This window comes from Typopeltis vanoorti, chromosome 8, assembly GCF_054136105.1.
Source record: "Typopeltis vanoorti isolate ZY-2024b chromosome 8, IOZ_Tvanoo_1.0, whole genome shotgun sequence".
NCBI lineage: Eukaryota > Metazoa > Arthropoda > Arachnida > Uropygi > Thelyphonidae > Typopeltis > Typopeltis vanoorti.
Genome location: NC_143556.1, coordinates 23,500,357 through 23,525,574, shown reverse-complemented (window position 1 = coordinate 23,525,574; position 25,218 = coordinate 23,500,357). Strand labels below are relative to the sequence as shown.

At 34.9% G+C, this 25,218-nt stretch overlaps 1 protein-coding gene across 2 annotated transcripts in view; it reads right to left on the bottom strand.

The window, feature by feature from the left end:
• LOC150103850 (carnitine O-acetyltransferase-like) overlaps positions 1-25,218 on the bottom strand; it is a 187,441-nt gene that overhangs the window by 77,141 nt on the left and 85,082 nt on the right. For both annotated transcript variants that reach the window (XM_090397153.1, XM_090397152.1), the window contains 2 exons: positions 20,493-20,668; positions 598-698 (listed from right to left, as the gene is read on the bottom strand). In XM_090397153.1, coding sequence (XP_090253279.1) covers positions 598-698; positions 20,493-20,668 — 277 coding nt within the window. The remainder of the gene's footprint in view (positions 1-597; positions 699-20,492; positions 20,669-25,218) is intronic.

The window sequence follows — 25,218 nt, the reverse complement described above, 5'->3', positions numbered from 1 at the left end:
AGCTTCTCCTGGACAACTGTTAACCCTGTCTAATTGTAGGGCAGCTCATTTTCACCAAAACAATGAAATCAGCAAGCAGTTCCAGAGGAATATATATACCTTCCTAAATGGAAGCTAACTAGACTTACTGGTACATGGACTTCATCAGCTTATGATGTTTGGTCTCCAGAGCAGGAAACATAATCTGTGTTTTGATATATATGATAGTAGTTCTCCAACAATGCAGTTACTGATGTGCAATATTGTAATTTCAAACCAAAAGAAGACACAACTCTGAAGAGTCTACCATGTAATGATGATGCTTTTAGATAATTTTTAAGTTTCCATGACCAGACAGCAATGCTTCGAGCTTTTGGATTCTACTATGAATAGGTTCTTGCTTATCAAACAGTAAAATTGTAAATTTTATTTATAAAACATGATCCATAAAAATGCTAAATAATATCCTCCACAAACTGCATCCTACCTATCACATTTATATTAAACAATATTTCTGTTCTGAAGTTATATTCTAATGCAAAACAAACAAAACTCTTAAAAACTGTGCCAAAATTAACTGCTCTGAACTATGCATAATTTCAGTAAAAATTAACATACAAAAATTCAACAGTATGTTCTACTAATCTGCCAAATGGGGGACCATCACACAGACTATGTTCACCAAGCTGCCCAGCAACTCCATCTTCGCCTATTATTACCTACAAACAAATATCACACTATTAATTTCAGTAAAAATATTATAAAATCTAGGATAATCTGGGTAACACTTGAAATAATCAATTTTGTGAACTGATATGCAAATATAACTTCAATGCTAAATATCAATACAAATTACAAGAACAACTGCAATTGGTATTGATGTAGGAATCAGTAATTACAATTACTAATGCCTACATTAATTTATCATGGTTCATTCAGTACTGATAATAAAAAAAATTTTTTAAAATTAAGGGGAAAATTCTGTAACTAAACTGAAATACAACAAAATTCAACTTTAAGTAAGAAGAATCATAATTTAAAATAAGGTTCATTTATTTCTGGTATTCTAATTTATTCTTCTACTTTTTAGTATTCTGAAGATAGACTGAAAAGTAATGCTATTTTTGAAGAAAATACTCAACAAAATTGAATTTTATACAGATATTAGAGTTACCAATTAGCTACATGCACAGTCTTAATGCACCGACTTGCATTAAGACTTAACCTCCACAATGCATCAAGACACTGAAAACATTTTTAATACATAATCATGGTTTTAAAGAAATTACTTTCTGAAAAATATTTAAAATATACATATCTTTGATGTATTTTTTAGTGATTTGATAAAATGCATAAGCACCTTTCAGATATTTTTTATCTATTTCTCTGCACACAGTATAGGCTACTAACAAATAATATGGATGATTTTATTGAAATTTGGAATACATAAAAAATTTGTGAAGTCAATTTTCAAAATCAGTTTTTGTTTTAGCAGGACCATTTTGAGGAGGAAGATAGCATGCTTCTGAAGTTATATACTACAATAACTCTGTTCTGGCCAAAGGGATTTAAATAAAATCAGAAATATGGAAGCACACAAGAATATATCTATATGATTCAATTTTGGTTTTAATCAGTTCATTTTCATATGCAAAATCTGACAAAATGTTATACAGCTTTGTTATAAAGTTTATTAAATGTTATAAAGCTATATAACTGAGAGGAGACCTCCACATAGCCTTTAAAGGAATGTGGACAACCAACCAGGGCTTCTGACCTAATGTCCAATCCTCACCTTCTTGTGGTGCACCCTGTTGGGTATCTACTTGGATACTGAACGAACAAGGATGGGCTGGCAATTTGGGATTTAGCCAACCAAATTGTATTCTTATTGGTTAAACCACAATAAAAATTAAAAAATGATGGTACAACATGACAAAATTTCATGCCGGCTGGGGCGTCGCCCGGTTAAACAAGGCTGCCGTTGTTTTCGCCAGGGAACCAGGGGGAACAGCGAAAAGTCAGCTACTGGAACAAATCTGAAAACACACCCCAACTCAACATCAACAGAGTTAAAGATCGGTACTATCAACATAAGAAGCCTGAATGGCAAAGCAATGGAGCTAGCTGAGGAATTAGATAAGTACTAGATCGACATAATAGGGGTGACTGAAACAAAAAAGACAAAAATTGGTGAGATCTTTCTGAGCAATAAATACAAAATGTTATATTCAGGCAATGACAATCAAGGAAAAGAAGGGGTAGCAATAGTATTCAACACTAAATATGAGGCTAATCTTCTTGAATGGCAGGCAGTCTCAAGTAGAGTGATGGGGGCAAATATAAGAATGGGGAACTGAACAATGAGACTTATTTGTGCCTATGGTCCCACAGAAGGTTCTACTAAGATAGAAGTAGAGGAATTTTTTGAGGCTTTAGAAAAAGCAACTGACACAATGAAAAAGGAAAAGTTGGTCCTTGTTGGGGATCTAAATAGCAGAGTAGGAAATGATTGTGAGACATACAAAAATATTTTGGGAAAATTTGGAGAAAAGAGCAAAGCTAATAATAATGGCAAATATCTGTTGGATTTCTGCTCAGGACATGGACTGGTTATTACTAACACCATGTTCTAACATAAAAATGTGCAAAAATTCACGTGGAGAGAAGAGGCAAGGAATAAGAAAAGTCTCATTGACTATGTTATTGTTGATAGTGATGTTTTCTCCCTGGTACAGGACACCAGAGTGTACAGAGAATTTGAAATTGGAAGTGATCACTATTTAGTCTTGAGCAGGATAAAATTGAATTTTATATTGAAAAGAATAACATGAAAGAAAGTTTAAAAGCGAATAAAAGTTGAGCAGCTCTCAGATGTGAACTGTACACTAAAATACGCAAAGATTATTGAGGAAAAAATGAAAGAGTTCAAGAACAGGAATCAAACCTTGGAGATTCAGCTTCAAGCCTTGAAGAAAGTCCTGATTGATTCAGCTAGAGAAGAATTTGGTCAACTTGTCTGCAACAATAGAAAAATTAGAACTCCATGTTGGACACAGGAAGTTAAAGAGGCAGTGAAGGAAAAGAAGAAAGGATATCAAAAGTTCCTGGCAAATAAGTCAGCTTGTGCTCTTAGAGAATACAGAGACAAATGCAGGAATGCTAAACACTGTGTAAAACTAGCTAAACGAAAGTCATGGGAGGACTTTGGCAAGAATATAGAAAATACGTGTGTAGAGGCTTAAGTGCTGTGAGGACATCATGTTGGAGGCTTAATGGATTTTTTACAACACTCAAAAAGAATTAAAATAGAATTTAATACTTCCTATATTTCATCCTAGTCACTAGGACATCTACGAGGATTACAAAAACAATTAATGTAACATACACACAAATAACAAACAAACAATACTAAGCCCAACCACGTGGGTGACACTAAAGTCCTATCTAGGTGGAGCGCCCTCTAAAGGCAGTAGTAGGTGGCCTGGAATGTAAGGTGGGACCTCTGGTGATGAGTGTTTCCCAAATCTTCGGAAGCTTAATGCAACCGTATTTATTAAGATTTGGTTGGTTTCTGAGAGCTGCTGCTTCTAAGAAAAGTCTCTCTTTCTTGAATTTGCTGTGGTGGAACATGGTGGTTTTCTTCCATGATACTCTGTGGGTGGTGTCCAAAACATGGTCAGCCAAGCCTGAATGGCCATAGTTGTGCTTGCAGATGTAAGACTTGTGTTCCTCTAGGCCAGGGGTGGCCAACCTATGGCGCATGCACCAAAAGTGGCGCATTGCATGATTAGAAGTGGGGCATTGAACCCCAGAGAAAAATTTTTAAAAATGTCGCAAACGATTTATATATTTATATATAAACACACAATTAACCTACCACTGAATTCTAGAGTGTGCACTTATTATACTTGTTTGATCTTGAAGCAACAGGCACCGGCAAATGCTGACATGCATCACCAGTTACTCAATCAGTTTACGGCCGACTCTCGTCATAACGTTCGATGAACTTCTGATTCGATGTGAGTGAACAATTCTGTGTTTTCGAACTTATATGTTTTTATTAACAGTTCTTTAAGTTTAAGATAAGATTTCTGTTTTCATGAAGGGTTAATATAGTTCTGTAAATTTAAAAATAATTTTTTTCATTTTGAACGCGTATGTCAAGTTCTTGCCCGCTCCCTTAATTTGCTGATACTGAAACCTGCAATTATTCGATGTATTTGTATGAGTGTGTTTTTATGTTTTTTTAATACAATATCTTTCCTTTTTATTTACGTATAGTAGATTTATTCCTAAAATTTAACTGATCATCAGCAAAGCTTTCGTAATGAGGATGTTTGGGTTTTGTGTGTGTGATTGCCAGCTGATCGACTGTTTTATGGCAGGAAGTGATCTCGTATTTCATTGGACATAATATATTACAAGAGAGAGACGAAAACACTCTATGAAAATATATATATATAATATTTTTAAACTTATAGAACTGCATTAGGCCTTCATGAAACAAGAATCTTATCTTAAACTTGTAGAACTATTTTTGAATGTTCATAATGTTTAAAACCATAAAATAATTTTTAAATTAATTATTTAATAATAAGCTTTACTTTTTGAAATAATTTTTTACAGTCAGTTACCCATTACTTTGCAAACTGTGGGAAAATTAGTTCTTATTTAAGCACTCTCTCAGATAATAGAAGACATGATCTTAACAGACACTATAGAAAACATCAAGCTGAATTAGAAGAAAAACTGAAGTTAGTTCCTGGGTCTGAGTTGCAGAAAGAATAGGTGGTTAAGAAAAAGGAAGAAATAAAAAAGAGACAAAATAACATCGTATTCGGCTATAAAGTTTCGCAAATATAAAGTTATATTTGTGAAACGAAGTTGTGAAAGTGTGGCAATGCTGGAGGCATCTTATGAAATTGCCTTTGTGTTTGCTAAAAAACACAAGCCTTTCTCTAATGGAGAGGAAGTTGTTAAGCCCTGTCTCGAAAAATTTTAGTAGAGACCAAAATGTCTTGGCGATAAGAATGTTGTAAGAAAAGTAAACCAAATTGCTCTGTCCAAGCAAACAATTACAAGACGCATCGAAGAACTTTCCCATGATGTTACTGAGCAATTAAAAGACCATGTTCATGCTTGTGCTTTCTTTTCTTTAGCCTTGGACGAATCCGCTGACATATGTGATGTAGCCCAATTAAACATTTTTATAAGAAGAATTGATGGTAATTTTAACATCTTTGAAGAACTTATCGGTCAGACTTATTTGACAAAGTAAAGTCATGTCTAGAGAATCAACAACTAGATTCTAGTAAGCTCATCAGTGTGTATACTGATGGAGCACCGTCAATGATAGGTAGAGTTTCTGGGACTGTAACGTGAATGGTTTTTAGGTCGTTCTCTACTAAAATATCACTGTATTATACATGAAGAATCTCTGTGTGGAAAAACTCTAAATTTGAAGCATGTTATGATACCAGTTGTAAAGTGTGTGAATAAAATTAGAGCAAGAGGGTTAAACAGAAGAGAATTCAGAGAAAATAGTTCCTGGGTCTAAGTTACGGAAAGAATAGGTGGTTAAGAAAAAGGAAGAAATAAAAAAGAGACAAAATATATTTGTGAAACGAAGTTGTTAAAGTGTGGTAATGCTGGAGGCGTCTTATAAAATTGCCTTTGTGTTGACTAAAAAACACAAGCCTTTCTCTGATGAAGAGGGAGTTGTTAAGCCCTGTCTCGAAAATTTTGCAAAATGTCTTGGTGATAAGAATGTTGTAAGAAAAGTAAACCAAATTGCTCTGTCCAAGCAAACAATTACAAGACGCATCGAAGAACTTTCCCATGATGTTACTGAGCAATTAAAAGACCATGTTCATGATTGTACTTTCTTTTCTTTCAGCCTTGGACGAATCCGCTGACATATGTGATGTAGCCCAATTAAGCATTTTTATAAGAGGAATTGATGGTAATTTTAACATCTTTGAAGAACTTATCGGTCTTGAATCACTTCATGGAAAAACCAGAGGGTCAGACATATTTGACAAAGTAAAGTCATGTCTAGAGAATCAACAACTTAGATTCTAGTAAACTCATCAGTGTGTATACTGATGGAGCACCGTCAATGATAGGTAGCGTTTCTGGGACTGTAACCTAAAAGGTTTTTAGGTCGTTCTCTACTAAAATATCACTGTATTATACATGAAGAATCTCTATGTGGAAAAACTCTAAATTTGAGGCATGTTATGATACCAGTTGTAAAGTGTGTGAATAAAATTAGAGCAAGAGGATTAAACAGAAGATAATTCAGAAAATATTGTGAACTGCTAGATATGGAATATGGTGATCTCGTCCTTCATTGTGAGGTGCGCTGGCTTTCTAAAGGACAAGTTCTCAGTAGAAAGAAAGAAAGTGTTCGTAATTTTCGGGAAGAGACGGATGAGCTGCACGAGGAAAAAACTCTGTTGTATGATGAGAAATGGCTATTTGATTTAGCATTTTTAGTTGATGTTACCAGCCACCTCAATTATCTAAATTTGAAACTGCAGGGCAAGAACAAATTGCTTCCTAGCTTAGTAAATGACATCAGTGCATTCAAAATGAATTTAAAACTGTTCATCTCCCAGTTAGAAAATGGGGATTTAAGTCAATTTCCACATTTAAAAGAACATAATGAATCTGTTGAAAATAATGGCAACTTTACAGAATATACTGAGAAACTCAGATTATTACAAGAGTCCTTTAACATTCGTTTTAGCGACTTTGCCGAAGAAGGAGACTGCATATTTGCATTTATAAATTCCTTTTCACTTACTGAACAAAAAATCTTGACGATGCCTAATAACATACAAATGGAACTTATTGATCTCAGAACCAATTCTTTATTGAAAATGAAATTTAATGAACTTCCATCACTCCCAGATGCTTCTGATATAATTAATTTCTGGTGATCGTTGCCCTGTGAACATTTTCCAGAACTGAGAAAATTTGCTCAGAGTTATATCTGTCATTTTGGAAATTTTAATAAAACAAGCATTTTAATAAATGAAAATGATTAAGAACAAACTACGGTCGCGACTAACTGATTCAAATTTGAAAAACTACTTGATGCTTTCTGTAACTGATTTAACTCCAAACATTATAAGCTTAGCAAAAGCAGCGCAATTTCAAAAGTCAATAAAATAATTAATGTTTATCTTGTCTTTATATGAAATCCTTTTATTTAAAACTGCTAAAAGTGTCTATATTACCATATATATAATAAATTATTTTATGCATAACTGTTAAATATATCCGTATTACCATATTTTAAAAGTGCTGAAAAGTGGTATAAGTTTGTATGGCGCATCTTAACTAAAAAATGAAAAAATTGATGCATGAACTATAAACGGTTGGCCACCCCTGCTCTAGGTGGATGGATGCTGATCTGCCTGTCTGTCCAAAGTACGCCAGCTTACAGGAACAGGGTATTTTGTAAACTCCAGGCAGAGAGAGAGGAGGAAGCTGATCTTTCGTAGAACTGATAAGGGTAGCAAGTTTGCAGTGGGGCTTATATGTAGGTTGTACTTTTTTAGTATCTTGGCTATTTTTTCGGATGTGCCACGGATGTAGGGTATGGTGATGGCATTTTTAAAATCTTGTTGACGAGAAGGACGGGGAATGGGGGAGGAACTGATTATTTTTTTGATACTGTGATCGCTGTAGCCGTTGGAGAGGAAAGTGTATGTGTATGTGATTAAGCTCAGTAGTGAGGGCGGTTCCACTGGAACAAAGATTGTGGGCTCTCTTGGTAAGAGTTTTAATAATGCCATATTGTTGAGAGGGGTGGTGGTGGTGGGAGAGTTTGTAAATGTATCTGCCTGTGTGTGTGGGTTTTCTGTATACAGTGAAGGCAAGTGTATCAGGCAGGCGTGTGACTAAGGTGTCTAGGAAGGGTAAACAATTGTTCTTTTCCTTTTCCATAGTAAACTGGATTCTTGGATGTAGGCTATTGAGATGACTGAGGAAGGAGTCTAACGTGTCTGGGCCATGAGGCCAAATAGAGAACACATCATCTACATATCTTAGCCAGGAAAGTTTGAGTGGGGCTGAGTCTATGGCTCATTTTTCGAAATCTTCCATATAAAAATCACATGCTTGTCAGGAGGCCAAGTTTTTACTTTTTTGATTAACTATTTTTTTAGGGGTTAGTAGGAATACTATCAGTTGATATGTACCATGGTCTCTTAATACAGTTAATATCTTGCTTTTACCGTCTGAAGTATTCATTATTAAAGTAGTGTTTTCCTTATTAGCTATAGTAATGATACTTTGATTCTTTAAAGATACCTGCGACATTAGGATTATAAAATATATACACGTTTACACAAGAATATTATTTAATTTCCCAAATATTTCAGTCTGAATATTACAGACCATCTTCAGTGGCTACATAGGAATAGTTTTAAAAAACAAAGTGGAACACAAACAATTGATCATTCACAAATAGAATGAGCTACGTGATGTCATATCGCTAAGTATTAAAAGAGTAAACATTTTTTTTTGAATTAAAGATATTAATTCAGAAATTCATGTAATAATCTTAAATAACATTAGACTAATATAGAAAAAAAAAATTTATGTGTTATCCTGATTAAACTTTCCCAAATTTTTGATACAGATATACAGTCATTACGATTCAAGTTAGGATGTTGAAGTAAGGCCTCCACACTTTCTTTAAATAAACGTTCAAATTTATAGCAACATCTGTGTAGGAGGCAAGTCTTGGACCAAAGGATGTTGTGGCTTGTTTCTATTCCATGCTGAGCTAATCAGATTTTGCAGGTTTGCTGTGTTGAATGGATGATTGATGCTCTTGAATTCTTTTTTCTATAGAGCATCCAGTTTGTCCAAAGTAGGAAAGATTACAGTTACACAGAACTTGATCAATCATCCATTCAACACAACAAACCTGGGAAATCTGGATTAGCTCAGCACGGAATAGAAACAAGCCACAACATCCTTTGGTCCAAGACTCGCCTCCTACACATATGTCGCTATAAATCATCATCATCATCATCATCAAATTTTTGCCATGTACCCTCAAGCGGTGTACAGGATATGACAGTACTACATGAAAAAATTACATCATTACTAACTTCCTATCTACAATTTTCCTCCAAATCAGTCTGTTACTTGTCAAGACTCCAACATTATCAGATCTTATATTTCTATCGTCTAAGGCACTTTGTACCGTACCTATATCTTGGTCTTCCTCTGGGTCGTTTTCCTGCCAACCTGGCAGAAAACACTTGTTTTGCTAATCTATCCTCTCCCATTCTATTTAAATGACCATACCACCTGAGATTAGCTCTGCTAACGCATTCCTGGATGCTGACAATGCCAAGTTCTTTCCTAATATCCTCATTTTTAATATGATATTGCCATTGATGCCATCTGTTCACGCCTCGAATCTTTCTCAGGACTTTCATATCTGCGGTCTCTAGTCTTTGGTCAAGTGTTTTACTTCTGACCCAGCTCTCAGATCCATAAGTTAAAACTGGTTTGAACATTGTCTTGTATACAGCTAATTTAGTGTTCCGACTAATTTCTCTCTTACTCCATATGAATTTATTCAATTGACTTCCCACCATACCAGCTTTACTGATTCTGTTGTCTATTTCTATATTTAATTTACCATCTTCAGTAAAAATCGTGCCTAAGTAGCTGAAATGTTTTGCTTGTTCCACAGGTTCTCCATTCACAACACAGTTGACATTTTCAATGATTCTGCCTATTTTCATTGTCTTTGTCTTTTTATTGCTGACCTTCATACCATATCTATTACAACAGCTATTCAATTTAGTCAGAGAATCTTGCAGACTTGTAGCGGATTTATTTAGAAGTATAACATCATCCACATAAAGCAAAGAGCTGACATTAACATCTCCAATTTTGATATCAGGTTTAATACCACTTTCCTTCATAATGTGATCCATATAGATAATGAATAACAGAGGGGATAATGTACATCCCTGTCTCACACCAGATTTAACATTAAACCATCTTCCTGTACTTCCTTCAATTCTAACTGCTGACTTACAACTCAAATAAAGACTAAGTATTGCTTGATATAATGCCCCATTGACACCATATAACTGCAGCGTATTGAATAGCTTCTCTCTTGGCACCTTGTCATATGCCTTTTCCAAATCGACAAAACTTAAATACAGATCTCTGTTATATTCCCAGGCTTTCTCGACTATTTGTCATAAAGTGAAGATCTGATCCTGACAGCCTCTATTTGGCCTGAATCCAGCTTGTTCTTCACCAAGCTTTTCTTCCACAATTCTTCTCAACCGTTTCTCAAGTATACTTGCATAGATCTTGCCAGGAACACTCAGTAGGGAAATACCTCTGTAATTCTCACATTCAGTTTTATTTCCCTTTTTATATATGGGTACGATGAGCGCTCTACGCCAATCACCGGAAATTCGTCCCTCTGTCCAGGCTTTCTGAACTATGCAGTGCAGCCACTGTGAGACTCTTATACCACCATACTTCAGCATTTTTGGTCGAATATCATCTACTCCTGCTGCCTTTCCACATTTCAAGCCTTTGATGTCTTTTTCTACTTGAAGTATGGATATGTATTCCTGACTGCATGCCTGGTCAGTGTTTTTTATCACTGTGCTGTCATCACTGCTTGTTTCATTTAGCAGTTTTTTCAAAGTACAGCACTTTTACAGCATTCTTTCTTCCATTCCTAAGCTTCTTCAACAACCTCCAGAATATTTTGCCACCTTCTTGATATTTATTTTCTATATTCTTGCCAAAATCCTCCCATGACTTTTGTTTAGCAGGTTTTACACAATGTTTAGCTTTCTTACATTTGTCTCTGTATTCTGTAAGAGTAAAAGCTGACTTATTTGACAGGAACTTTTGATATGCTTTCTTCTTTTCCTTCACTGCCTCTTTAACTTCCTGTGTCCACCAGGGAGTTCTGATTTTTTTATTCTTGCACACAACCTCACTACATGCCTCTCTGGCAGAATCAATCAATGTTTTCTTCAGAGTTTGCCACTGAATCTCCAAGGCTTGATTCCTGTTCTCAAACTCTTTCATTTTCTTTTCAATAATCTTTCTGTATTTTAGTCTACAGTTCATATCTGAGAGCTGCTCAACTTTTATTCACTTTAAAACTTTCTTACATGTTATTCTTTTCAATATGAAATTCAATTTTATCCTGCTCAAGACTAAATAGTGATCACTTCCAATTTCAAATCCTCTGTACACTCTGGTGTCCTGCACCAGGGAGAAAACATCACTATCAACAATAACATAGTCAATGAGACTTTTCTTATTCCTAGCCTCTTCTCTCCATGTGAATTTGTGCACATTTTTATGTAGGAACATGGTGTTAGTAATAACCAGCCCATGTCCTGAGCAGAAATCCAACAGATATTTGCCATTATTATTAGCTTTGCTCTTTTCACCGAATTTTCCCAAAATATTTTTGTATGTTTCACAATCATTTCCTACTCTGCTATTTTGATCACCAACAAGGACCAACTTTTCCTTTTTCATTGTGTCAGTTGCTTTCTCTAAAGCATCAAAAAATTCCTCTACTTCTACCTTAACAGAATCTTCTGTTGGACCATAGGCACAAATAAGTCTCATCGTCCAGTTCCCCATTCTCATATTTGCCCACATTACTCTACTTGAGACTGACTGCCATTCAAGAAGATTAGCCTCGTATTTTGTGTTGAATACTATGGCTACTCCTTCTTTTCCTTGATTGTCATTGCCTGAATATAACATTTTGTATTTATTGCTTAGAAAGATCTCATCAGTTTTGGTCTTTTTTGTTTCAGTTCACCCCTATTATGTCGATCTGGTACTTATCTAATTCCTCAGCTAGCTCCATTTCTTTGCCATTCAGGCTTCTTATGTTGATAGTACCGATCTTTAACTCTGGTGATGTTGAGTTGGGGTTTGTTTTCAGATTTGTTCCAGTAGCTGACTTTTCGCTGTTCGCCCTGGTTCCCTGGTGAAAACAACGGGGGCCTTGTTTAACCGGGCAACGCCCCTGCCGGCATGAAATTTTGTCATGTTATACCATCATTTTTTTATTTTGGTTTAACCAATAAGAATACAATTTGGTCAGCTAAATCCCAAATTGCCAGCCCATCCTCGTTCGTTCAGTATCAAAGTAGATACCCAACAGGGTGCACCACGAGAAGGTGAGGATTGGACATTAGGTCAGAAGCCCTGGTTGGTTCTCCGCATTCCTTTAAACACTATGTGGAGGTCTCCTCTCAGTTATACAGCTTTGACCCTTAAGCACCCCGTCGCTATAAATTTGAATGTGTATTTAAAGAACGTGTGGAGGCCTTACTTCAACATCCTAACTTGAATCATAATGACTGTATATCTGTATCAAAAATTTGGGAAAGTTTAATCAGGATAACACATTAATTTTTTTCTTTTTTTTTTCTATATTAGTCTAATGTTATTTATGATTATTACATGAATTTCTAAATTAATATCTTTAATTTAATCATGACTCTGATAAAAAATATTTATTACTCTTTTAATACTTAGCGATATGACATCACACAGCTCATTCTATTTGTAAATGATCAATTATTCGTATTCCACCTTGTTTTTTTAAAACTATTCTTATGTAGCCACTGAAGATGGTCTATAATATTCAGACTGAAATATTTGGCAAATTAAATAATATTCTTGTGTAAACGTGTATATATTTTATAATCCTAATGTCACAAGTATCTTTAAAGAATCAAATTTTATTCCTTCACTGGGAAAACTTCATCAAAAAAAACGGTAAATTAGGTAAACTATCAGTAACACAAGGTAAGTTGCGAGCGAGGATCATCTTTCTGAAAAAATGCAGCGACAACATGATTATTCCCAATTTCGTTAAGATTAAAGAAACCATTAAATCTCCTGGAGTTCATAATATTTACAGGAACACCAGTTTATCTTTAATCCATAATCAACTCAGAGAAGCTAAACATGATCTTGCTATTAACATTCATCAAGTTTCTGATCTCCGTACCTATATCTCCACAAACTTAGAACCACATCTTTCAAACATAGTTCTGAATGTTGCTAAATGCTCTATATAATTCATATAAAAAACAGAATCAACATCTAAACCGGAAATATGATGTTTTTGTTTCTAGACAAATCAAGCCGTTCCAAGTTCCAGATAATTGGATCTTCAACGTATCCGGACGCCCTTTAACTAATAGTGAAAAGCTCATCCTCTCAAAAGGACATGAATTCTCTATAGTCCCTAAAAAGATTCCATATCTAGATTTCCTAGTTAACATCGAACGGAACCTCATTCATCTTTCAAGTGAAAAAGCTAATGCTCTCTGCCTAGAAGTTGCTTCTTCGCTACTTAAAGCCAAGCTTCCTCCTTTGAACATATCTCCTTCTGAAAAGAAAGCACTACATTCCTTAAGAAGCAACAGTCACCTCATCATTACTAAAGCTGACAAGGGGAAAGCGACAGTAATTATGGACTCTTCAAACTACAGAAGAAGAAAACTTTCTCTTTTACTTCGAGATCGCTCAACATACCAAGAACTCAATCACAATCCAACCAACAGACAACTGAAGAAATTAAACTCCCTGCTAGATGAGGTCATAAGTTTGGTTGTAGACATGATTGAAAGGCAAAAAACTCATTTTGCAAGGCCTCCTAGATTTTATGGTCTACCTAAAATACATAAGACAGATATTCTTCTTTGTCCTATAGTGGATTGTATTGATTCTCCTACTTAATCATAGCCAAATGTCTAGCTAAATTATTGAAATCACACATAGGCAACTCACGCTCTTTTTTGAAAAACTCTTCGGATTTCTTAAATAAATTGAAAAATATCGCATTACAACCTACAGATCTTATGGTTGGCTTTGATATAGAACCTTTATATACGAATGTACCTCTCAAAGAGACTTTAGAATCACTTGCTGACATCTTCCCACAAGAAATTATAAAGTTATTTGATTTCGTAATGCACTCTGGATATTTCTTATGTCAAAACAAATTTTACAACCAAGTGGAAGTCCACTCTCTTCTGCTCTAGCCAACTTTTATTTGGAACATCTAGAAGAAGTCCTGTTCTCATCTATATTCCCTCAACCATCCTTTTGGGTTAGATATATAGACGACATCTTTGCTGTATGGCCTCATAACAGAGACTCCTTACCTCCCTTTTTAAGCAGGATCAATTCCTTACATCCTCCTATAAAGTTTACCATGGAGAACGAAAAAGAAAATGAGTTATCGTTTTTAGATGTCTTCCTCATCCATTCACCTTCAGGTATTCTTACAACAACAGTTTACAGAAAACCAACTTTCACAGGTCATTATATTTTCAAAGAATCTGCCCATCATCCTCGTCAAAAAACAGGAATCATAAAATATAATAAGCCAAAAGGCTATTTTATTTGATGGATTTCGATCCGAGTTTCATACCCGGCTACAAAATAAAATGGGATTTCCCATCTCCCTTTAACTTAAGGAATCATAAAATGTTCAATCCGATGAGCCAAAACTAATTGTTCAACTTCTCATTTATTACAGAAAGAGCTTTCGACTATCAAACATCACATGAAACTAAATGGCTTCTCCAAAAAGAGTACACAAGATCTTTTCAATTCTTACAATCCAACACAAAACAGCAAAGATTCAATATGTCGAGTTCCAATTCCTTACATTTCCGGGATTTCAGAACCAATTTCAAGAATTCTGAAAAAATATGATTTAACAGCCACTTATACACCTATTAACAAATTTTCCTTCTAAAGATAAACGCTCAACTATGTCTCTACCTGGTGTGTATCAAGTTCCGTGTAACTGTAATCTTTACTACTTTGGAAAAACTGGACGCTCTATAGAAAAAAGAATTCAAGAGCATCAATCATCCATTCAACACAACAAACTTGTGAAATCTGGATTAGCTCAGCACGGAATAGAAACAAGCCACAACATCCTTTGGTCCAAGACTTTGAACATTTATTTAAAGAAAGTGTGGAGGCCTTACTTCAACATCCTAACTTGAATCGTAATGACTATATATCTGAATCAAAAATTTGGGAAAGTTTAATCAGGATAACACATTAATTTTTTTTTTTTTGCTCGTTCTATTTGTGAATGATCAACTGTTCGTATTCCGCCTTGTTTTTTAAAACTATTCCTATGTAGCCACTGAAGATGATCTGTAATATTCAGACTGAAATATTTGGCAAATTAAATAATATTCTTGTGTAAACGTTATATATTTTATAATGATACTTTCTTTTGTTTTTGAGAATATAACAGAAAAATGTTAATTGTTTTAATAGACAATTTAATAATCCATAAAGAGACTTCATTACCTTTTCTATGATTTTTGAGATAATTGAAGTAAGTGTAATTAGACAGCAGCTTGCTGGCTGAATTTTATCATCTTTTTTTTTCTTTTCTCCCCACCTCCCTCTATGTTGTAGGGTAGATGCTAGTTGAGAAAGAAATATTGAAAAGACAGTATAAGGTAGGTGTTAATTCAGGAATAGAGGTTTTTTTTTTTTAGCATAACAGGAAGGATATTATCATGACCAGATGATCATTTATGTCCAAGCTATTCAGGATTCATTTGATTTCTTTGTAATCAATAGTAATAAGGTAGAGAATACCTTATTACTATTGTTCATCTTGTTCATCAATGAATCAATCAAATTACAGCATTACTGTTTGGATGTGTGAGAGAGAGAAGTGAAAACATCCATGAACAAAATTTCTGCCCAATGGCCTCAACAAGTGATCAGAAGACTAAACTAATACTGGAACAGGAAGAACAGAACAGAACTAATACTGGAACTGCATTTCAGCTTTTTAAAAACAGATTTGAATTTTTATGCTGAATTTTATTTTCTTGGACTATCTTGGCATACTTCTTGGAAATCCAGGCTTGGATACCAATCAAGAATTTTGGAATGGGGATTTGAAGACTTTCATTCTTGTAAGAATTATTTATATCATTCAGTCTGAGAAAGTGTTTGGATCAAGAGAATGGAATCAGCAGTTCAACCATGGAAAGGAGGAAGAGTTTTTTTTTTTCATGTTCAGCCCACACACAAGAAGTTGGTTGATCAACCTATAGTACATTAGTACTGAGTATGGGTAGTGGGTTGGAAAATGAGAAACTTGTTTACATTTGATTTGAAGGCCTGTATATTGTATTCCTTGGAAAACACATGGGGGGGGGGGGAGCTGTTCCACAATATAGCAGTAACTGGAATGAAGGAGGAAATAAAAACTTATTTTGTGGGTTTGGAGTTGTGCTGTGAAGGGATGTTGGGTGGCAGCTGCATGTGTTTATGATTTTAGTAAGAAGTGGAGGAATTATTGATGCTATTTCATGTGAACATTTACCATGGAAATGTTTATAGAAGATGAATGTTGCAGAAATCAAATGCCTCTGTGAAAGTAGGTGGAGTGAGTTGGTAAGAGATAGGTTATTAATCAATCAGATTGCTCCTCTTTTGTACTGAGTCAAGTATTTTTAGGGACACCACTCCAAATGTGAGTGCAGTATTCAATGGCCTCATAGTAGGATAGATCTGTGATTTGTACAAGGTTAACATCTGTTTAGAAATGAATGAATGCCTTGGGCAAAAGAGAAATCCTAGTTTTTCTGAAAGCTGAGGTGGCAATGGTTGTAATATGTTTAGCCAGGAGAGGCTTAATGTCAAGATGATTCCAAGAGGAGAAATCTTATCTTGCTTACAGATCTGAGCATTGTCAAAGTTAATACTAGAAGAAAATGGCTCTTTTTTTTGTGTGAAATAAGGCAGGACTGGGTTTTGCTGGTTATGAAATTGATGAGGTTATCTGAACCTCACTTCAGGATGGATTGGAGATCAGAACTGAGGGCACTGGAAGATGATGTCTTCTGTTCTACACAAATGACCTCAACTGTAAGTTGAGGTCATTTGTGTAGTGTAAGGTTTTCAAATGAAAGGTAGGAATTATAATAAAATTAGTTTAATCCTTTATCCAAGTGTGAGCAAACAAATTTTGCACCTGAAAGTATCTTCAGGACTGGGGTAAGGTGCTACAACACCAGGGCAACTCATTGCAAAGGTGGAGCAAGCTACCAACACTCCTATCTCAGTATCTCCTATAATGCAAAACACATCTCCTTGCGGATATGTCTAATGCTATGCATTAAGGGAAGGGCCACTACCCAGACTAGTTTCGACCTTTATTGAGGTCTCTTCGGTGGGAGCCAGGCCCAAGTGGAGATACCAGGCAGAAGCATTAGCAGGTCATCGCTACCTATAGGAGTTGCCAAATGGTGTGCCACCCTTTTTTAATAAATTACTCTGGATTTAGAGAAAGATGTTGACATCTGTTTTTGCCAAGTGGAGATACCAGGCAGAAGCATTTGCAGGTCATCTCTACCTATAGGAGTTGCCAAATGGTGTGCCACCCTTTTTTAATAAATTACTCTGGATTTAGAGAAAGATGGTGAAAGTTTATTTTTCACTTGGTTAGAGTATAATAAAATTAGTTTAATCCTTTATCCAAGTGTGAGCAAACAAAGTTTGCACCTGAAAGTATCTTCAGGACTGGGGTAAGGTGGAGCAAAGATAGGAGTGTTGGTATCTTGCTCCACCTTTGCAACGAGTTGTCCTGGTGTTGTAGCACCTTACCCCAGTCCTGAAGATACTTTCAGGCGCAAACTTTGTTTGCTCACACTTGGATAAAGGATTAAACTAATTTTATTATACTCTAACCAAGTGAAAAATAAACTTTCAACATCTTTCTCTAAATCCAGAGTAATTTATTAAAAAAGGGTGGCACACCATTTGGCAACTCCTATAGGTAGAGATGACCTGCTAATGCTTCTGCCTGGTATCTCCACTTGGGCCTGGCTCCCACCGAAGAGACCTCAATAAAGGTCAAAGCTAGTCTGGGTAGTGGCCCTTCCCTTAATGCATAACATTAGACATATCCGCAAGGAGATGCGTTTTGCATTATCTCCACTTGGGCCTGGCTCCCACCGAAGAGACCTCAATAAAGGTCAAAGCTAGTCTGGGTAGTGGCCCTTCCCTTAATGCATAACATTAGACATATCCGCAAGGAGATGCGTTTTGCATTATAGGAGATACTGAGATAGGAATGTTGGTAGCTTGCTCCACCTTTGCAACGAGTTGCCCTGGTGTTGTAGCACCTTACCCCAGTCCTGAAGATACTTTCAGGCGCAAACTTTGTTTGCTCACACTTGGATAAAGGATTAAACTAATTTTATTATACTCTAACCAAGTGAAAAATAAACTTTCAAGAAAGGTAGGAATGCAGTGAAATGTGTATTATCTGTGAAATGTGTATTGGGTCGGTGGTCAACAGAAGTAGGTCATTGACAATACCGAATATTGTATATTCAGTCTTGTACATCAAGACTGAGTCCAGAACCTTGTGGAACCTCAGCATTAGTTGAATAGTGAGAGGATAAAGAACCATTCACTATTACACATAGTGTGTGTCCAGTCAGAAAGCTTGCAATCCAATTGCAGAAGTCATGGGACAAACCAAATGATGGGAACTTAATTAATAGGCCTTTTAAGCTAGTTCCATGATACTATGATAGTGTTTTTTTTAGAATTTTTCTCTTCTTTGTATAATTGCTATTCTATTTCCATACTGAAGATGCCTGTGAAATGCATGAAAATTTTACAATTAAATATCAAGATTTTCCATGTGAGTATCTGCTTGCATTATTATTATATTATTGATCTACACTTAAGTTTTTGTAAATCTGTGAAAAGCATATTACAAGGTGCCCAGACAAAAGCTTTTCGAAATGCTATGATTATATGGGGTAAATGGAACATTATACAGAGCTCTATATTTAACTTTATAAGTTAAATTATAAGTATAATTATAACTTAACTTTATAAGTTAAGTTATAATTATAGACAATGTGCCTGCCCATCCTGTTTTAGAACACCTGAATGTGGAATTTTGTTTTCTGCCACCTAATACAACATCCTTAATACAACCACTAGACCAGGGTGTATATCGCTACCTTCAAAACGTACTACATAAGAAGAATATTCCAATACATTTTGGATTTTGGATAAACCAGATAAGGATAATTTACTAAAGGTAAATTATCCTTATCTGATTTATCCAAAGAAATTTTCTATTCTCTGGAATGCATCAAACTTGCTAAGTTGGTGTTATCAGAATTGAAACCATCAACTTTAAATACATGCTGGAAAGCTTTTTGGCCAAAATGTGTGAAAAAGAAAAACCCTGTATCTTTGCATAAAACTGAATATCCCATTACCATCAGATTAGCACATGCAGTTGGCAGAGAAGGATATGATTTTTTTTTTTTTTTGCCTGCAGATACTGAAGAATTGATGGTTGACAAGGCTGTTAGTGATGATGAAATAATAGAAGCCATCCTTGAGAATCTCAATGAAAAAGAAAAAAGTGATGATGATGAACAGATTCTACTCACTGTTGGATTAAATAAATAAAGAACTTCAAATGGTTAGTAAAATTGCAGTCATTTTCTTACACATGATCCAAATACTGAATGAGCTGAACAGTTTAAACATGAACTGAAGTCATGTATGGTCCGAAATGAAGAATTATACAAAGGTCTAATCAAAACAGGATTTCAACGATTAATTACAGAGTTCGTGGTAAAAAAACCAACCTTCAGATTTATTGGAAATTAATACTAATTTAGTTAATATTACTAAAGAAAACGTTTTGCCATTGCAGTATGAACAGGGTGGCCAAAGTAACAAATAAAGTAACAAAATAACAAAGTAAAAGTGACAGTGAATAAAATTTAACTAATAACCATATATGAAGGTGTATTTGGACTTTTTTGAATTTTTGTTTTATTAGTGACATACAATTTTGTTTAAGAGATGCATACATATATATATATATATGTTCTGTTTGAAAATAACTTATTGTTCATATTGGGTTTTCATATCTGGAACCATTCTTCTATTTTTTTCATATGCACTGTATTCTTTTTAACATGGTTTTCAGTTATACGATTTTTTTTGTAACCAATCTACTGTGTAAATGGGGAACTGGGCATATATTAGTACCCTGGGTGAGCTAATGATTTTTATATTTTTTTAATGTTACATCTTTTTTTTAGATTTATATTTTACATAATATGGAACCCTGCTTAGAAACTAAATATGGAACTTTTTTAAGCTATTTCAAGATTCTAATAAGTAGGGAGTGGTCTCACACAGCAGGCAATGAAGTTCATCTTCCACCAAAGGCAAGCCAAAAATGGTGGGACTGGAACCCAGAACTTTTTTTTTTTTTTTTAGTACTATCATAGCATCCTGCAACTGCCCTAAGGGCACATATATATATATATATATAGGAATTTGATGATAATGATAAATCCAAAATTTTCTAAATTTCTGTTTGTAATTCTATAGTTATCATTAAAAACAGTAGAACGCAATACCTGTAATGTCTTGTCAAACCATCGATTTGTACTATTTACATCTCCTCCAAAGCCATGCATGATCTGTTGTAATTCATCATAAATAGAATCAGGATTCTTATTAGGTACAACTTTATCAAGACAAAGTACAAATATAGACTGGTGAATGGCTTCCAAACAGATTTTATTGACCGGATCTATGAAGAATAACAAATTACTCATTTTCCCTTTCGTGTTAGACTCAATAGCTTGTCATAACTGAATAATGATTTCATAAACTTTTATTATATTTACAAGTTAAACATTTATATTATACTTGACAAGATTAAAATAAGAATATAACTTCTTGTCAAGTATAATATATTTTATGAAAAAAAAAAAAGTTTTTACAAGTTAAACATTTGTGTACATATATACATACGTATTAAATATTAGGATACAGTCAAATTTTAATCAGTTTACTATCAAATAATAAAAATATGATAATACAATAATAATTAATAATCTAACAATAATATACCGTAATAATAGTAATATATTTGAAGTTTTATTTAGAACAGAAAAATGTAAAAGGCTTTACGCAATCTAAAAATTCTTCAATATTAATTAATTAATTTTTTTTTTTTTTTTGCACTAGTTCTATGAAAAAGCAGCTAAGATGCAAGTTCAAGTAATCTATACAACTGACTCTCACTATAGTAAACTTACTTGTAACAAACTACTAAAAGCCTATATTAAAAGAAAAAAAAAATCATAGGCACAATGGCACATGGTAAAAGAAATAGTATGTTATATGACTATAACATACTATTCCCATGATCCCTATGGGTTTGCTATATTGAGATTTGTAGTGATTAAGCATTCCATAACAAAACAAAAACATTGTTATTAAAAATGATTTAGAAAGCTTAATAAATATTATAGTACAACAAGCATTAACTGTGAAAGGCACAGTGCACAACTCTCCACATAATATGTAATTTAAATTATGCTTAATCACTCAAATTGACACATTTTCTAGAGAATGATGCACCCACTAGTTACGTTGCTGCTGTGATATGATAGTTCATTTCTAAAATGCAGATAGTAGTTGTGAGCACATTTCCTGTCAAGTTTTCTCTCTCACCAAACATCCTCCTTCCAGCCACTACTAACCTTGAGTCCTTTGACCTACAAAGGTGCCAAGTAGGAAGCACTCAGAACTATTCTCACTGGCATAAAGGCCTTCATATCCCATTCCATCCAAAGTTCTTGCCCACTTTCCATGATTTAATAACACTTGTACCAAGGTAGTTTAAGAAAAAACATTCAGCATACCATAGGGGGCTTACAACAAGAACTCCAGCTTTATACTCAGCCTATGCTGAAGCATGCAAAATAACCATTTAGAAAAAACATTCAGCATACCATAGGGGGCTTACAACAAGAACTCCAGCTTCATACTCAGCCTATGCTGAAGCATGCAAAATAACCATTTTCTGCTATTACAAAGTCAGGTTTGAATTTGCAAATTCAAATTCAAAGCAAATTCAAACCTGACTTTGTAATAGCAGAAAACTCACTTCCTGTCCAAATGGAAATCATGCCATCTGGTTACATGTGATGGACCCCTTGCAGGCCAACAGATACAACTTCTGCTCATTCATACTTCCATATCTCTCTCATCCAGATAGCACTAGTTACAACACCTAAAGATAAAACTACTGATCTTCTGGAATCACTCTTTTCCAACTCCTACACAAATGACCAAGATAAATCACATCCTATTATATCAGAAACAGAGCATCATATGCCCCTGTGTTATTTTGACAAAGAGATAACAGAATAATAAACAACTTAGATACTAACAAGTTGTACTTCAGAACTAACACCTGTCCTGTATCATCTTTACAATCTTTTATGCTCAGTCAGCACTTATCTCAATACAGAAAGCAAACATATATCTACTAGAAAATAAGCAAGATAAGTCTGTATCAAACTAGTGATTATTCTCACCTCAATCCTCTCCAGAATAATGAAGTATTTCATCAACAGCCACCTTCTTTTCTACCTTAAGATCCACCAATGCATTATATCACTCTTGCTTGTGTAGATCCTGGCTGATCTCCTAGCCTACATCATACACCACTGGAAAGGTGCTATGGAACAGTTTGGAGAAACATGTTGTTGCTCTTGACATTTCCTGAGCACTTGATTATGTCTGGCATCAAGACCTGCAACTTTGGTCTGCTTTCTGTCCTCAGTGAATGACAGGAGAGAAAGCTGGCTACCTAGTTTTCTCACTGGTTGTTCAAGTAGGATTGTCTCAGGGCTCTGTTTTATCATCTACTCTCTTTCAACTACATAACCTGCTGACAGACAGGATTAATACTGATAGCAGGTCATAAATGACTTGCTCTCAATTGCCAATAATCCTGTCTACAGCTTCCCTGACAACAATACACTCCAATCATTTTACTTATTCAACAAACCATTCAATGTGCAAACATCTTCAAGATCATCTATAACTAGTGCCTTAAACATTGATCTTTCCATAAAACTGCTCAACATGGAGAGGTGTCACTCAGCAAGCAGCATATTGTGTTGAACTTTATTGTGTTGAATCTCAGCTCGCCTACTATTACCCCCTCAGTAACTCACAAATCAACAGGCAGAATTATATATATATATCCATAGACTGACTGATCTCCTTCAAAAACAAAAAAAAAGAAAAAAAGCTACGCATTCTTTTCCACTCTCATGATGCTGCTTTTCATCCATCCATCCATACTTCTTCATTAGCCTCTTTCCACTGTTGGATATAGGCCTCTCCATTAGTCCATTCATACTAACTCTGTACAAATTACAAATCTGCACATGATAGAACCTCAAACATTCACATGATTGAACCTCAAACATTCACATGATTGAGGTGGTGCAACCAAAATCTCTCTAAAATATTTTGATGTCTGAGGATAAGATAACCCTTCCTCAATGATGCACTTCAACCACTATCTCACAGGCACACTTATCTTATCTCTGTATTTTCTGCAGTTCAATCTGCCAACTTTTTGAGTCTGTTAAAACAGTACTCTTCCCAACATCTAGTCAGAGCTCAACTAACCCACAAAACCATTAATTCCATTTATCTCTGTTCTCTGGAAATGAAGTCTTCACCATAGACTACAACATCCAACTGTTCAAAAAAAAATATTAATAACAGATTCCTTCTCTCTTAATTCTTCCACACATCACCAATTTGTAGAGTTCTGAAATCTCTTAAGTGTAAAATTGATATGAGATAGAGTTATGGAGAGAAGTTGAAGGAATGTAAGCTGCAAAGTTCAGTGATAGGCAACAGGATGACATGATAGAGATATTTGGTACTGCATTAGAGAAGAAGGGCTTATACATACAGGCTGAAGGTGTGTGTGTGTGTGTGTGTGTGTTGCGGAGGGGGGGGGGATAGTGCCATTCCTGGAGGTTACATGAAGAGGAAAGTGAGGAGTAGATTTTTTTTTTTTTTTACATGGAGAGTGCTGGATAAACGGAATGCATTGCCAGAATGTGTTGTGAATGCTAGTAGCATGAACAAGTTTAAAGTTCAATACAATATGCTGCTTGCTGAGTGACTCCTCCCACGATGAGTATTGACTCCATGCATGTTTGCTATAATAGTAATAATATATCTTCATTTACATGTTATGCTCAGTGATCTGTCATATCTGAGTAACTTGGCTTCACAGAAACCTAATTAAATATAGGATAGGGCAGTTTAATCCTATCTACACTGTTTGCTAGTCTGTCATGTAGTATGAAAAACCTGAATTTCCATGAGGAATAACCCTGCCATCTCTGTATGTGATACCAACTCACATGAAGTTGAAAAGCCCTTTGTAAAAGCTTTTCATCTGTAGGTAAGGGCAGGATCCAAACCTGTGTCTTTTCAATGAAAGGGTACTGTTGTTACCGAGTGAGCTACAGAGGATCTATATGCATACATTACTGGGCAATGTGGTTTTCTGGAGAAACAAAGCCAATATCAAACATCTTGATCATGCCTTATATTCTTGCATATCACAATGCAACATATGATGGAAATTCCTTCAAAGTATTCTGTCTAATTATGTTGTAACATAACCAATATCCCAAGTTATCGATGCAGCAAGTTTTACTGGTTCCTGTTTCATCCATCTGTAAATTAAAGATCTTCAACTATCCTTTAATTATACAGGCCATCCTAGTATGGTAAAGATTTTATAAAGCTCTTTAGATATGATTTTTTATCATCCAATGTACAGAAATAAGAAGCGGCCTAAAGGAGTCAATGGTATGTCTCTAGAGCAAAGGATTATCTAACCCTTAATCAACATGCAACACTAATATGCTATAGATCCTAACTTTTCATTAATTGTAATATAAAGATTTCTCAGGATGCAAAATCTAATACACCTATTATATTATTTTATCCTTACAGTTATAGTTTTATTATCCAGTTTCATTTTGTAAAAAATTAAATCATATTCCTGTTTATATCCATATTACGTAATGTAACAGCAACAGTCTGCAAACATGACTGGCAAAGTGGATAGCATCTCAATTCTTAAACTGTGGTTCAAATCTTACTGTGGATGGAAGTTTGTTTGTGAATATCATTGGGTGATAGAAGATTTTCATTGCCTAGCATGAGACTACAACCTTGCTTATTGAGACCTGGTCTCTAGAGCAGAGGTTCTAGATTAGCCAGGGGGGGGGACCTAGGGGACTG